This window comes from Tachypleus tridentatus, chromosome 2 (assembly GCF_004210375.1).
Source record: "Tachypleus tridentatus isolate NWPU-2018 chromosome 2, ASM421037v1, whole genome shotgun sequence".
Lineage (NCBI taxonomy): Eukaryota > Metazoa > Arthropoda > Merostomata > Xiphosura > Limulidae > Tachypleus > Tachypleus tridentatus.
In genome coordinates this window covers 56355639-56368369 of record NC_134826.1, presented here as the reverse complement: position 1 = coordinate 56368369, position 12731 = coordinate 56355639, and the positions used below count along the sequence as shown (strand labels likewise).

Genomic DNA, 12731 nt, shown 5'->3' with positions numbered 1-12731 from the left:
TAAAAAACTCACCATGTTATTTTTCTTTCTTCACGACTCCAGAAGATGAAAAGTAATTTTAGATACTAGGCCGCTATAATATTAATTACTACGTGGCCTGGTTCGTATGTCATCGTATGTGAAAAAATCAACGACATTGCACAGTAAACAATATTTAAAAAAAATGTTGATTAACGTAAAGTTTAGGGACAACAAGTAAGCTATTGGTACATTTCGGTTGTTTCATCCTCTAAGCCAAACTAAAACTATTAAATTCAAAAAATATATTATCATTTATGTATTTATCAAGATTTCTTTTAAACTCACTCAAATGTATTGTTTTTAAAATATTTGAAGTTAACCCATTCCACAAGGCAACCATCCTGTTAGAAAAAATAAAATTGTCTTCAGGTAAAACAGATTCTACCTTGACTAAATCTACATTTGTATCCCATAGTTCTATAATTATCGATGTTAGGTACGAAAAATTTGATTCATCAACATCATCAATTCCATTTACAATTTTAAAAATGTAATTCAGATCCCCTCAACTCCAACCTTAACACCTTGTCGGGCCCGACATGGCTGGGTGTATAATGCACTTTACTCGTAATCCGAAAGTCGCTGATTCGAATCCCCATCACACAAAACATTCTCGCCCTTTCAGCAGTGGGGTCTTTATAATATGATCTTCAATCCCACTATTCTTTGAGAAAAGAGTAACCCCAGAGTTGGCGGTCGGTGGTGATGACTAGCTGCCTTCCCTCTAGTCTTACATTACTAAATTAGGGACGGCTAGCGTAGATGGCCCTCGTGTAGCTTTGCGCGAAATTCAAAACTTGTGAACCTGTATAGTTCACACCTACATGTATAAACATGGCTCCAAGTCTTGTGAATAAACTTTTGATAACCTTTCAAAGCGCCATCATCTTCGAAATATTTAATTACGATATGTTAGTAGCTTTTCTACTGATTTTTAGTCACTCTAGTTTAAAACAATACATGAAATAAATAGTTTTATTACGAAAGTTGAAATATACATATATAAAGATATATATCCCTGTAAACATGTTATAAAAGTAAATATTTAGCATGATTTATAGTAACCTATTTAGATGTGTATAAATAATCCCGTATATTAACTTTGCTGCTTTATAACTATGTAATTTACGTCTTCTACCTGCTTTATTTGGATGTCTCCATAAAATCTAAACACACACTAAATTGTTGCTTGAGATAAACTGATCGAATACTGCTGTACATATTAAATATTGCTATAACAGCTGAACGTATCAACAAAATACAATGGATTCTATTTACTTTGTAAATTAAACCAAAAACTTTTACAAACTCTCAGATGAATAAGTCTTATTTGCACTGTTATTCTCGTCACAGCAATACAAGAACTCTGATCTTTGGATTGACCAATTACGAGAGTGCTCTTGTGCGATATGATTTAGAATTGATACATATCGTATCATTTGGAAGGAAATCAAATCACGAGGAAAGCGACGAAATTAAACGGTTTTACTGCCCTCTAACTTGAGAAACTGTTACTAGAGATAAGTCAATCACCTATTTAAGGCAGTTACAATCGACAATTTAGGGAATACATTGATTTACAGCGTTAATACTGTAACACAGGCCACTGAGCAACCTGATTGTAACACAGTCTAGAGATAAGCAAAATGTTCGAACTGGAAATAAACGTGTTTGTTAATAATGGAAAACATTTCTATAATTGATATGCAAGAAATCGGTAAGTGAACAATTTGTTTATTAATATCCTGTAATAGTAACGAATGTGTCATATTACATTCACAATAAATTATATTATTAGTTACTGGTCCAGGAGAGGTTTTTTGTAAGAAGTGCATATAACACTATTTCAATTATTCATTCTTTCTTGTTCGCCATTGCTTAGTGTTTATGATGTCCTTTGTCGAGATACAACAAACAAAGCCTTAAATGGAATTTTGTGTTTTATTATAGCAAAGCTACATCAGGCTAAATGCTGAGTCCATCGAGGGGAATCGAACTCCTAATATTAGCGTTGTAAATCCGAAGACTCATTGCGGTACTAGCGGGAGATCCTTAGTCGGTATAAAACATGGTGAAGATTAATATTTTATTAAATATTAATTGAAACTCAGTGTATTGCCTGGTCTTTGAGGTGAAAGATTTTTTTCCCTTCATTTTAACTTAACAAATTAACGTTTACACTTTCAGGTGTGCAGATACAAGGAGAACCAACCTTTAAAAAGGGATGTATTTTTGATAAGTGTGGACCATTTCTTATAGAGCAACCTTAACCTAACCTGCATTTCGAATTAAGAATGCAATATTAGGTAAAACTGTTTTGTTTTCATATGATTCTTCAACTTCATTATAAAAGAAACAAAATCTATAAAATCATAACAAAAATGACTTTTTGTATAATTTTTCAAAGTATCCTCACCTCAATTCCCCCAGAATAATCTTGGACAAGAACGTTATGTTTCCAAATCTGTATGTTCTCCAACACGAGCAATATTACGATTTTTTATATCTCCCACAGGAGGATAATACAACATTCGGAATGATCCACTTTTAACTTCTTGGTATCAAGAAGAAATCTTCAGCTACACCTGATTTTAATGTGAAATAAATGTGCAAATAGGGAACTATTTATTACATTAAAATATAAAGACAAGAATAATAAAATGTGCACAATTATTTTATTCTAATCTTTTAAAATATTTTTTGCACGTAATTATAATTACTGAAAACAAACAAAAAAAGAAACTGGAATGTTGTCAAGTTTCAATATAGTACGATGAGAAATTGGATCCATAGATCCATATCTGAGAAGAATGCTTTCAAAATGTACATAACTCACCTAAAGCTATTACCATAACCTTTAGGAAATGGATAGATAAAGTCAGAATCGCTGAAATATATTCAAGACATGTCTGTTTCAATCCCGGTGTATGTTCTTCAAGTGGAAAATAAGAGTTTTCATTTGTCACTGCAATAGCAACTTTATTTCATGATCGACATCCGGATCAATTTAAGGTGTAGAAAAATTATACTTATTCTATGTTTTCAAAAACACACAAGAAAAGTTATGGATTAACTCTAAATTAACCTGAAAACTGGCTATAGAAATGGAAATGAATATACTTAAAGATCTGAAAATGAGATCTTTAAAATCTATGAAATCAGATCGAGAGAATATTTTAAAATTAAAAACAAAAAATAATATGAAACCAATTATATTATTCCATTGGAAAATCTCTATATCAAAACTGTTTGTTATTAAGCACAAAGCTACACAATTGGTTATATCTGCTGTATCGACATCAGCACGGGAATCGAATCACTGCTTTTAGCGTTTTAAGTCTTCGGTTTGCTGGTAAACCACTGGAGGGAAGGGCAGGGCAATCCAATTTTGTGAAGATCAGTTTTAGTGTCAGTCGTTTTGTGTTCATATTCCAACATTCCATAGCTGTTATTAGAGAAACATCTGAAGACAAACCATATAAAGTGACGTACAGATTATCTATGTTTACATAAAAGTTAGTGACGTATAGATAATATATGTTTATATAATTTAGATTTATTCAACAACATGTCTCTTTTATGTATTATTGTTTGCACAATAGTATTAAGATAATGATATAATAATAAAGAATCAAGACGAAAATGGTATAAAGTGGTAAACAGGTGCTGAAATATAAAGGGTTAAAAGCCAACAAGCTACATGTTAAATAACTATTTATTTATTTGAAACTTATTCGTCAAGACTGGGGACCTGAAGACGAACTTACTACTGTATGAGAACCTCACGCCCAACTTATAACACTTTCGTAATGGTATTAATATAAAATAAATCAGTACTTCTTATCTGACGCGCAAAACACGATACATATTATCTATCAGGCTGTTCTTGTTATATTAGTCCCATCTTCAGTTTGTTTACCGCGCTGAATTGAACCTCGACTTTTAGCGTTGTAACTACGTAAAACCTTTTAGTAAATTTTTGTTGGTTTATTTTGTAATAGGGTTAATAGAGAAAATGTTAATAGAGAAAAAATTAAGAAGACTTAACTGTTGGAACAGATTGTAATTGATAACACTTCAGTTGTGTGGAAAGGACCAATTTACTTCTACAAATATGAGAAGAAAATTATTCCAAAGAACCGAAATAGACGTATAGAGGTTGTAGTGTAAAACAAGTGCATGTTGTACCTTTGTGTTTACGTGAAACTAAAATTAACTGCTAAATTTCTGTTATTTTTAAGACTTAGAACTTCGAGATTATAGAGTATTATCTGTTGTTGGTTTCTTTTGCGCCTCTCACCACAGTGGCACAGCGTTATGTCTGCGAATTTACATCGCTAGAAACCGGAATTAGATTCCAGTGGTGAGAAGACCACAGATGACCCATTGTGTAGCTTTGGGCTTAATTTCAAAACAAATTTTCTTTTGCATCGGATCTTTAAGTGTCGTAAAATTAAATACGTTACGCTGATGTGTTAGTTTGTTCACTGTTGAGCAAAGAGCTACAAAATAGGCTGTTCGAGTTGTACTCATCTGAGGTATCACAATTCGATTTTTAACGTCATAAGCTTTCAGACTTATCGCTGATTTCTTTAAAGAGGAATGAGGCTGATAATATTCTGTTAATATTAAGTCGCTTTTTTTATATATGTGAAAATTTATCAGCACAAATGGCCTTAAGCTGACTCGTGCAATGACATCCCAGTTCTTAAACTATAACAGCATGGCTAGAATGCTCGACTTGCGATCTGCGGCTCGCGGAATCGAACCCTCACACCAGATATATTCACTTTAGAACCGCAGGAACATTCTTATGTATTCTACCTTGAATTATAAAATGAACCAATATCAAGTACTGAAAGAATTTCGCCTCTTTTTACATCTACTTATTTTTTAAATTATGGTTTAACTCATAGCTCACATCATAATTTCTTTTAATAATCAAACATATGAAACTATTTCCCAATACAAATGTAGACAAATCTTGCATTATTAGTGAACTTACTGTTCATTCTCTCCATTAACATAACCATCTATAACAGTGTAATTTCGGCTGTACTTGAGATAATCTTTGGATTTCTTATGTATATAGGATATCTTTGAAAACACAGATCAGCCAATGTTAGTTTTGTTTTAAACACACAATAAAAAAATGGACAGTTTTTATCTTTCACACAAATAAACATAAAAATATTATTAAACCCATACAACCCAACGAGCCAGTTGAGTACACTCTGTACATTCGGGTCAGTCGTGATAGATACATTTACTAAACACCTAAAATGCCAGTCAAAGTTATCTAAATCTATCGTAAATATTAAAATACAACATTAGAGAAACCATTTATTTCATCATCAGTTCTAGTGCAGTTGTTCGGTGCATCAGAGACTGTTACATTAGAACAGGAAAACATTAGAAATTATTTGCATAATCACGCAACTTTGACATCTCCAAACAATTATTTCAAACCAAAACATTCTTACACTACTTCACGATGTTATGGACAAATTGTACACTGATGAAAGTTTGGGCATTACTTGAACACTAACATGCTGCTCTGAGTTGTTGTGGAGTTGAACACCAGTATGCGGCTGTAAATTGTTGTGGTCTTTACTTGAACACTTGTACACTACTGTATATTGTTGTGATCTTTATTTTAACACTAGTAAGCTGCTGTAAATTGTTGTGGACTTTACTTGAACACTTGTATGCTGTTGTAATTTGTTGTGAACTTGAACACTTGTATACTTATTTAAATTGTGGGTCTGACTTAAACACTTGTACTGTGATGTAAACTGTTTGACATCGCTTCAACTCCGGCACACGACTGTATATTGTTGTGGTATTTACTTCAATACTTGTATACTTATGTAAATTGTTGTGTACTTTACTTGAACACTTGTAACCAGCTGTAAATTGTTGTGGTCTCGACTTGAAGTCTAGTATGGTGCTGTAAATTGTGGTATACTTTACTTGTACACTAGTATGCTGCAGCAAGTTTTTGTGATTTTGCTTAAACACTTGTACACTGCTGTGGATTGTTGTGGTGTTTACTTGAAGACTAGTATGCGGGTGCAAGTTATTAGGGACTTCTCTTGAACACTAGTATGCTACTGTAAATTGATGAGTACTTCACTTGAACACTTGTATGCTGTTGTATTTTGTTGTGGTCTTCGCTTAAAAAATCTTGTACACTGCTGTATGTTATTGTGAACTTTACTGGAACACTTGTACACTTATTTATAAACTTTAACACTGCTGTATTTTTGTTGTTGTCTTTACTTGAAAACCTGCATGCTTCTCAAAATTGTTGTCGACTTTACTGGAATACTTGTTCACTGCTGTAAATTGTTGTGTTCATCTTGAACACTAGTATGTTGCTGTAAATTATTGTGGACTTTACTTGAACACTTTTATGCTGCTGTAAACTGTTGTGGTCTTAAACAGTTGTTTACTTCTGGACATTTTGTGTACTTAACTTGAACAGTTGTACACTTCTCCAAATTGTTGTGGACTTTACTTGAACACTTTTATGCTGCTGTAAACTGTTGTGGTCTTAAACATTTATATACTACTGTACATTTTTGTTTACTTCACTTGAACACTTCTGGGAATTGTTTTGGACGTTAAATGAACATTGCTGCATATTGTTGTGGACTTTACTTGAAGACTAGTATGCTTCTGTATATTGTTGAGGAATTTACTTGAATTTGTATGCTATTATAAACTGTTTTAATCTCTACTTGAATACTTGTGCACTGCTGTATGTCTTTACTTGAACACTCGTATGCTTCTCTAAATTGTTGTAGACTTTACTTGAGATCTAGTATGCTGCTGAAAATATTTCGGCACTTAAACGCTCGTATGCTGCTGTAAATTGTTGAGGAATTTACTTGAACACTTGTACGTTGCTGTAAATTGTTGTGGTCTTTACATGAACACTAGTATGCTGCGGCAAGTTATTTGTGACTTCACTTGAAAACTAGTATGCTACAGTGAATTGTCGAGTACTTTACTTGAACTCTTGTATGCTGTATTAATTTCCTGTAGTCTTTACTTAAAAACTTGTACACTCCTGTAAAGTATTATGGTCTTTACTTAACACTAATACACTGCTGTAAATTGTTGTGTCTGTACTTAAAGACTACAATGCCAAATATTTTTGGACATTACTTGAACACTTATACACAGCTGAATATTGTTGTAGTCTCTACTTGAAGATTAGTAATATTCTCAAAATAATGGGGGACATTATTTCAACTCTAGAATGTGTTATAACGTTTGTGGGCTTTACTTGAATTTTTATATGCTGCTGTCAATTGTTGAGGACTTTACTTGAGTACTTGTATGCTGCTCTAAATTTTTGTCCACTCTACTTGAACTTCTCTAAAGTGCTTTAAGGTGTTGTTGGTATTTTTTACCAGCGAACACGTTCTGAAAATATTCATGGACAAGTTTTTATTGGTTTACACTCCAAATGTGGGTAAATATAGATCATCTGTACGTCACTAACTTTATAGGTAAACATAGAACATCTGTACATCATTAACTGCATAGGTAAACACAAATCAGATGTCCTGTCCGTCACTAAATTTGTAGGTAAACATAGCTCAACTGTACGTCACTAACATTTTTTGTAAACATAGATCATCTGTTCGTCACTAACTTTTTAAGTAAATATAGATTATCTTTCCCTTACAGACTTTTTATGTAAACACAGATCATCTTTACGTCACTCACTTTTTGTGTAAATATAGATCATATTTCCGTCACTAACTTTTTATGTAAACATAGATCATCTGTCCCTGACTAGCTTTATACGGTTTGTTTTCAGAGGCTTCACTAATAATGGTTGTGGAATGTTGGAATATGAACATAAAATTTCTGACACTGAAAACTAACTGATCTCTAAAAAATTGGAGTGCCCCTTCCTTCTCCCCGTTAGTGGTTCACAGAATATCCGAAGTATTACAACGCTAAAAAAAGAGTTTCGATACCCGTAGTATGGTCAATACAGCAGAGATAGCTAATTGTGTCGCTTTGCTCTTAATAACCAACAGTTTTGGTACATAGATCTTGCAATGTAAAGACCTAAAGTTTCAAGTTATTTCTTATGTTTAATTTTAAATTATTCCCTCCATCCGAATTCATAGATTATAAATTGCTTTTCTGAGACTATAACAATTTCTTTAAACAATAATATCCATACATAAACCTGGTTTAAATAATATTTTGATATTTAGGTGAATGTTTCCAGATTATTAGCTTTTAAAATCCAACTTTCTTGCAAATATTACACTTCCTCTTAAACCAGCAATCCAAATATAATTCATTTTTAGACTTTTAGGTGTATTTATTTCCATTTTTCAAGCTAGTTTTTAGCTTAATTCATAGAAACTCCAATGTTTTGCTTGTGTATTATTCGGCCTGGCATGGCCAAGCGCGTAAGGCGTGCGATTCGTAATCTGAGGGTCGCGGGTTCGTGCCCGCGTCGCGCGCCAAACATGCTCGCCCTCTCAGCCGTGGGGGCGTTATAATGTGACGGTCAATCCCGCTATTCGTTGGTAAAATAGTAGCCCAAGAGTTGGCGGTGGGTGGTGATGACTAGCTGCCTTTCCTCTAGTCTTACACTGCTAAATGAGAGACGGCTAGCACAGATAGCCCTCGAGTAGTTTTGTGCGAAATTCCAAACAAGTGTATTATTCAAAATGTAGAAAACTGTAAAAGATAAATACAATTTTTCTACACCTTAGTCTCCACCCAGATGTCAAGTATGAGATAAAAGAGTCTTTCGCAGTGACAAATGAAAATTCTTGTTTTCCATCTGAAGAACACGCACCGGGATTGAGACAAGCATGTCTTGAATGTATTTCATTCAATCTGACTTTAGCTGAACGTTTCTTGAAAGTTCTGGCAAAAGCATTAGGTGAGTTATCTAATTTAGTTCCTGATCTTTGAGAAACATCCATTAAGTTTGTTGATGTCTTTGTTTTATGTACATTTTAAATGATTTTATTAACATTCTTCTCAGATCTGGATCTGTAGATCTAATTTGTCATCGAACTTTTATGAAAATTTGCCCACATTCTATTTTTTTTTTTGTCTTCAGTACAATCTTCAGAAGATTGAAACGAAGGAATTGAGTACATTTTATTATTAATAGTTCCCTATTTTGACATTTCTTACACATTAAATACAGGTGTAGAGGAAGATTTCTTCTTGAAACGTCACAAACACCGACGAAATACAAAAGATGTATCCTTCCGAATGTTGTATTATCCTCCTGTGGGAGATGTGAAAATTCCTCATGGAACCATAACTTTCTTGTTTCAAGACGATAGTAGTGGAATGGAGGTGAGGATACTGAGAGAAAAATTACATATGTATTATAATTGTATACAAGCTGTTTGTGTTCTGTTGAAGTTGATTAAATTATATAGAAACTCAACTATTTCACTTAATATTACATTATTTTTTCACAAGACAGGTCAGCTGTAAAAGAAATGGTCCACACTTTCCAAATATTCAGTCCGTTACTTAAAACACGTCAAAGGGCATCACATGAACTGAGCTGAAAATATCCACACCATGGAAATAAACATTTCTTTGGGTCAGTTGGTCAACTTATAAACAAACAGTTTCCTCGAGAGGCTTAGCGTTCATTATTTTGTTTTTCCGACCCTATCGGGCGAAGTACTTGTAAGATCATCTATAGACCTAAAGATGGAGACATAATAAAGACCGTGACTTATTCTCTTCTGTTGTGTCTCTCGTTAGATCAACGACAGACATGTAGACTATTAAAGCTATAATTTGGTCCCAGAACCCCGACGTTTGCATTGCGCATTTGGCATTTTTATTTTGAAACAAACGAAACCATATTTCTTGTTGCGATTCTAGACCTGTGTGCTTATATATACTGCTGGCCAAAATCTTAAGACCAATGAACATAAAAATATATTCATTTTGCATTGTTAGACTCAAAAGATGAAAATAAGAAAATAAAAATAAAAAACTTTTTAGCATTTAATAGGGTAAATATGAACACTATGAAATTGGCCTTAATACTAGCTGGTCAAAAGTTTAAGACCATACCAAAAAAAAGTCCTAAACAAAGTAGAAAATACCCAACAAGAGGTCTCAGTAGTGAGTTGCACGGCCGTCATTGCGAATGACTGCAAACATTCGGTTTGGTATGGTTGATATAAGCGTTTGCAAAAGGCTGGCTGGAACGTTATTCCAGGTGGTGAAAATGGTTTCACAAAAATCATGCACTGTTTGGAATTGACGTCCAATTCTATAGACTTCCCTTGCCATCCACCCCTAATCATTTTCAACGGAGTTCAGTTCGGGCGAACACGCTGAATGGTCTAAAGGAATCAAGATATCGCCATTAAAAATTCCTTTGTGTTGCGGGGATTGCGGATTGCAGCGTTGTTTTGCTGAGAGATCCAGTCATTTCCACATAAGCAAGGGCCTTCAGTCAATAAGAATGCTGACTCGAACATGCCAATGCAGCCAGCTGCTGTTTGACTCCCCTGTATATCCTGAAGCTCCATTGTTCCATGGAAGGAGAAAGCACCTAAGATCATGATGAAACATCCTCCACTGTGTCGTGTAGAAAATGACTCTGGCGGGATATCCTTATAATGCCAGTAACGTTGGAAGCCATCTGGATCATTCAGGTTAAATTTTTTCTCATCAGACAACACAATCTTCTTCCACTTTTTCACGTCCCATGTTTAGTGCTTCTGAGCAAAGTTTAACCGTAGATGCTGTCTTATTGTTCTTGAGATGCATTCTGCGTCCGTAAGGGCCTTAATCTGGTTCGACGATCGGCTGGTGTCTTGCCGGACAACCCGTCGAATATTTCTGCTTTACGCCGGCGAATAGTTCTTAAGCCGAACACTTAAAATTCTCGTTTTGTATCCTAGGGTCTTTTAAGAGATTTGCAACAAGAATTTTACAACACCCAATCTCACCAGGGATAGCAAGTTGAGAAAGATCTCAACTCGACGATTCTGCAACGTTCAAATTCTGTCAACTTTTTAGCCTTTGCAATGTTTTTACCCAATGTAACAGAGAAGATGTCAGTGGGAGATGTTGACAACGCTAATGTTTGAACACGAATAACTAAATTTCTTTAGGTGTTTATCAATTAACTATTCGTTTCAGTATGGTTTTAAACTTTTCACCAGCTTGTGTTTTGGCGTCTTCATAGTGTTCGCATTTTATATTAAATGTTGAAAAAGTTTTTTCATTTTTATTTTCCCTTTTTTTTATGTTCATCTTTCGAAGCTCTACTCAAATAAGTGGTTGAGTCAAACAACGCAAAATGCATATTTTTTCCTTATGTTCTTAAACTTTTATCCAGCTAGTATTTAGGCTAATTTCATAGTATTCACATTTTTCCTATTGAATACTAAAAAAAGTTGTTTAATTTTATTTTCCCTGTTCTTATTTTCATCTTTCAAAGCTCTACTCAAATAACAACGCAAAATGTATATTTTTTCTTTATGTTCATTGGCCTTAAGATTTTGGCCAGCAGTCTTTATGTTATTCATAGTAACAGGTACTCGTGAGTTGAATATTTAAGTATTCTAAGAATCGATTTAATAGTACTATTGTGATATACTTACTCTGGACGTTTCACAATGCTACTATCTTACAGCTGAAGACTAAGTCAGGAGAATGGATCCAGGCCACTCGAATAAAAGGTACTGTTCTGGTTCTTGTTGCAGACTTGCTATCCATCTGGAGTAATGGACTATATCCAGCAACAGTGAGTAGATAATGTACTTTATGTTCGGTACGTCTTTCTAAAATATCAAGCACCAAAAATAAACAACGTCTGAATGAGACACAAATAACATGAGTCTCCTTTCCCATGTGACATTCAAATGTCTTTTGTAAATTATTTTACTATTCTTATATTGTTAGGATTTTTGACAATGAAAGGGAAACCATTTGGTTAATATACTAACAATACAATTGTCAGTCAACGTTTTTCACTATACACTGGGATAAAACTAGCATATTAAGAGCTGAGTTTTGTTTCTTTGTGATGTCATTCAAGTAACAAACTGGAAGAAAAAGAGTCAGTCATTACCACTTCGATGTTAAAGTTTCATCGATTTCTTGTTCCAAATGATGAAGCTCAAAGACGACGTGAAAGAAGCTCCTTCGTTTATTTTGTTGATCCAGACGATGACGTCACAGTGGAGCCACTCCACGGCACGAGCCCAACAACTCCAATAAAAACTTCGGATTACATTCATAAAATATTTTGTGGTATAATGAAGTATTAAGCTATTTACTTAAAAGTATAATTTCTTCTGTGACAAACACAAACGTCATATACTTAATTAAATAATCAGATAAATAATTTCTAATTTGCAAGTTGTTCTTCTTGTTTTGCATCTCCAATGTTATTTGTCATTAATGTAAAGAGACACCACTATTCAGGAAATAAGGCTATAATGAGACAGGAACACTTTTATACCTATATTAATAAATATATCCAGTATCTAAGCACGCCATTTACATTCCTACACTCAATTGCACAACCGCCTTCAAGCATGTGGTGAGCTACCGGTCAGTAACCCTTTCATTCTTTGTGAACCTAACGATGACTGAATAAGGTTGAAACGTTTTTCGCTCCTCTGCTAGAGCCTTCTCTATCCATGCCAGCCGTTTATAAATATATAATT

General features: G+C 34.0%; 1 protein-coding gene across 1 annotated transcript; it reads left to right on the top strand.

Annotated features, from left to right (window-relative positions):
* The first annotated feature begins 1590 nt into the window (after positions 1 to 1590).
* LOC143235646 (uncharacterized) lies at positions 1591 to 12364 on the top strand. The gene is made up of 4 exons (XM_076473875.1): positions 1591 to 1738; positions 9221 to 9375; positions 11693 to 11803; positions 12098 to 12364. The coding sequence occupies exons 1-4, from the start codon at positions 1702 to 1704 to the stop codon at positions 12098 to 12100; spliced, it is 306 nt and encodes a 101-aa protein (XP_076329990.1). The 5' UTR covers positions 1591 to 1701; the 3' UTR covers positions 12101 to 12364.
* Positions 12365 to 12731: the final 367 nt, after the last annotated feature.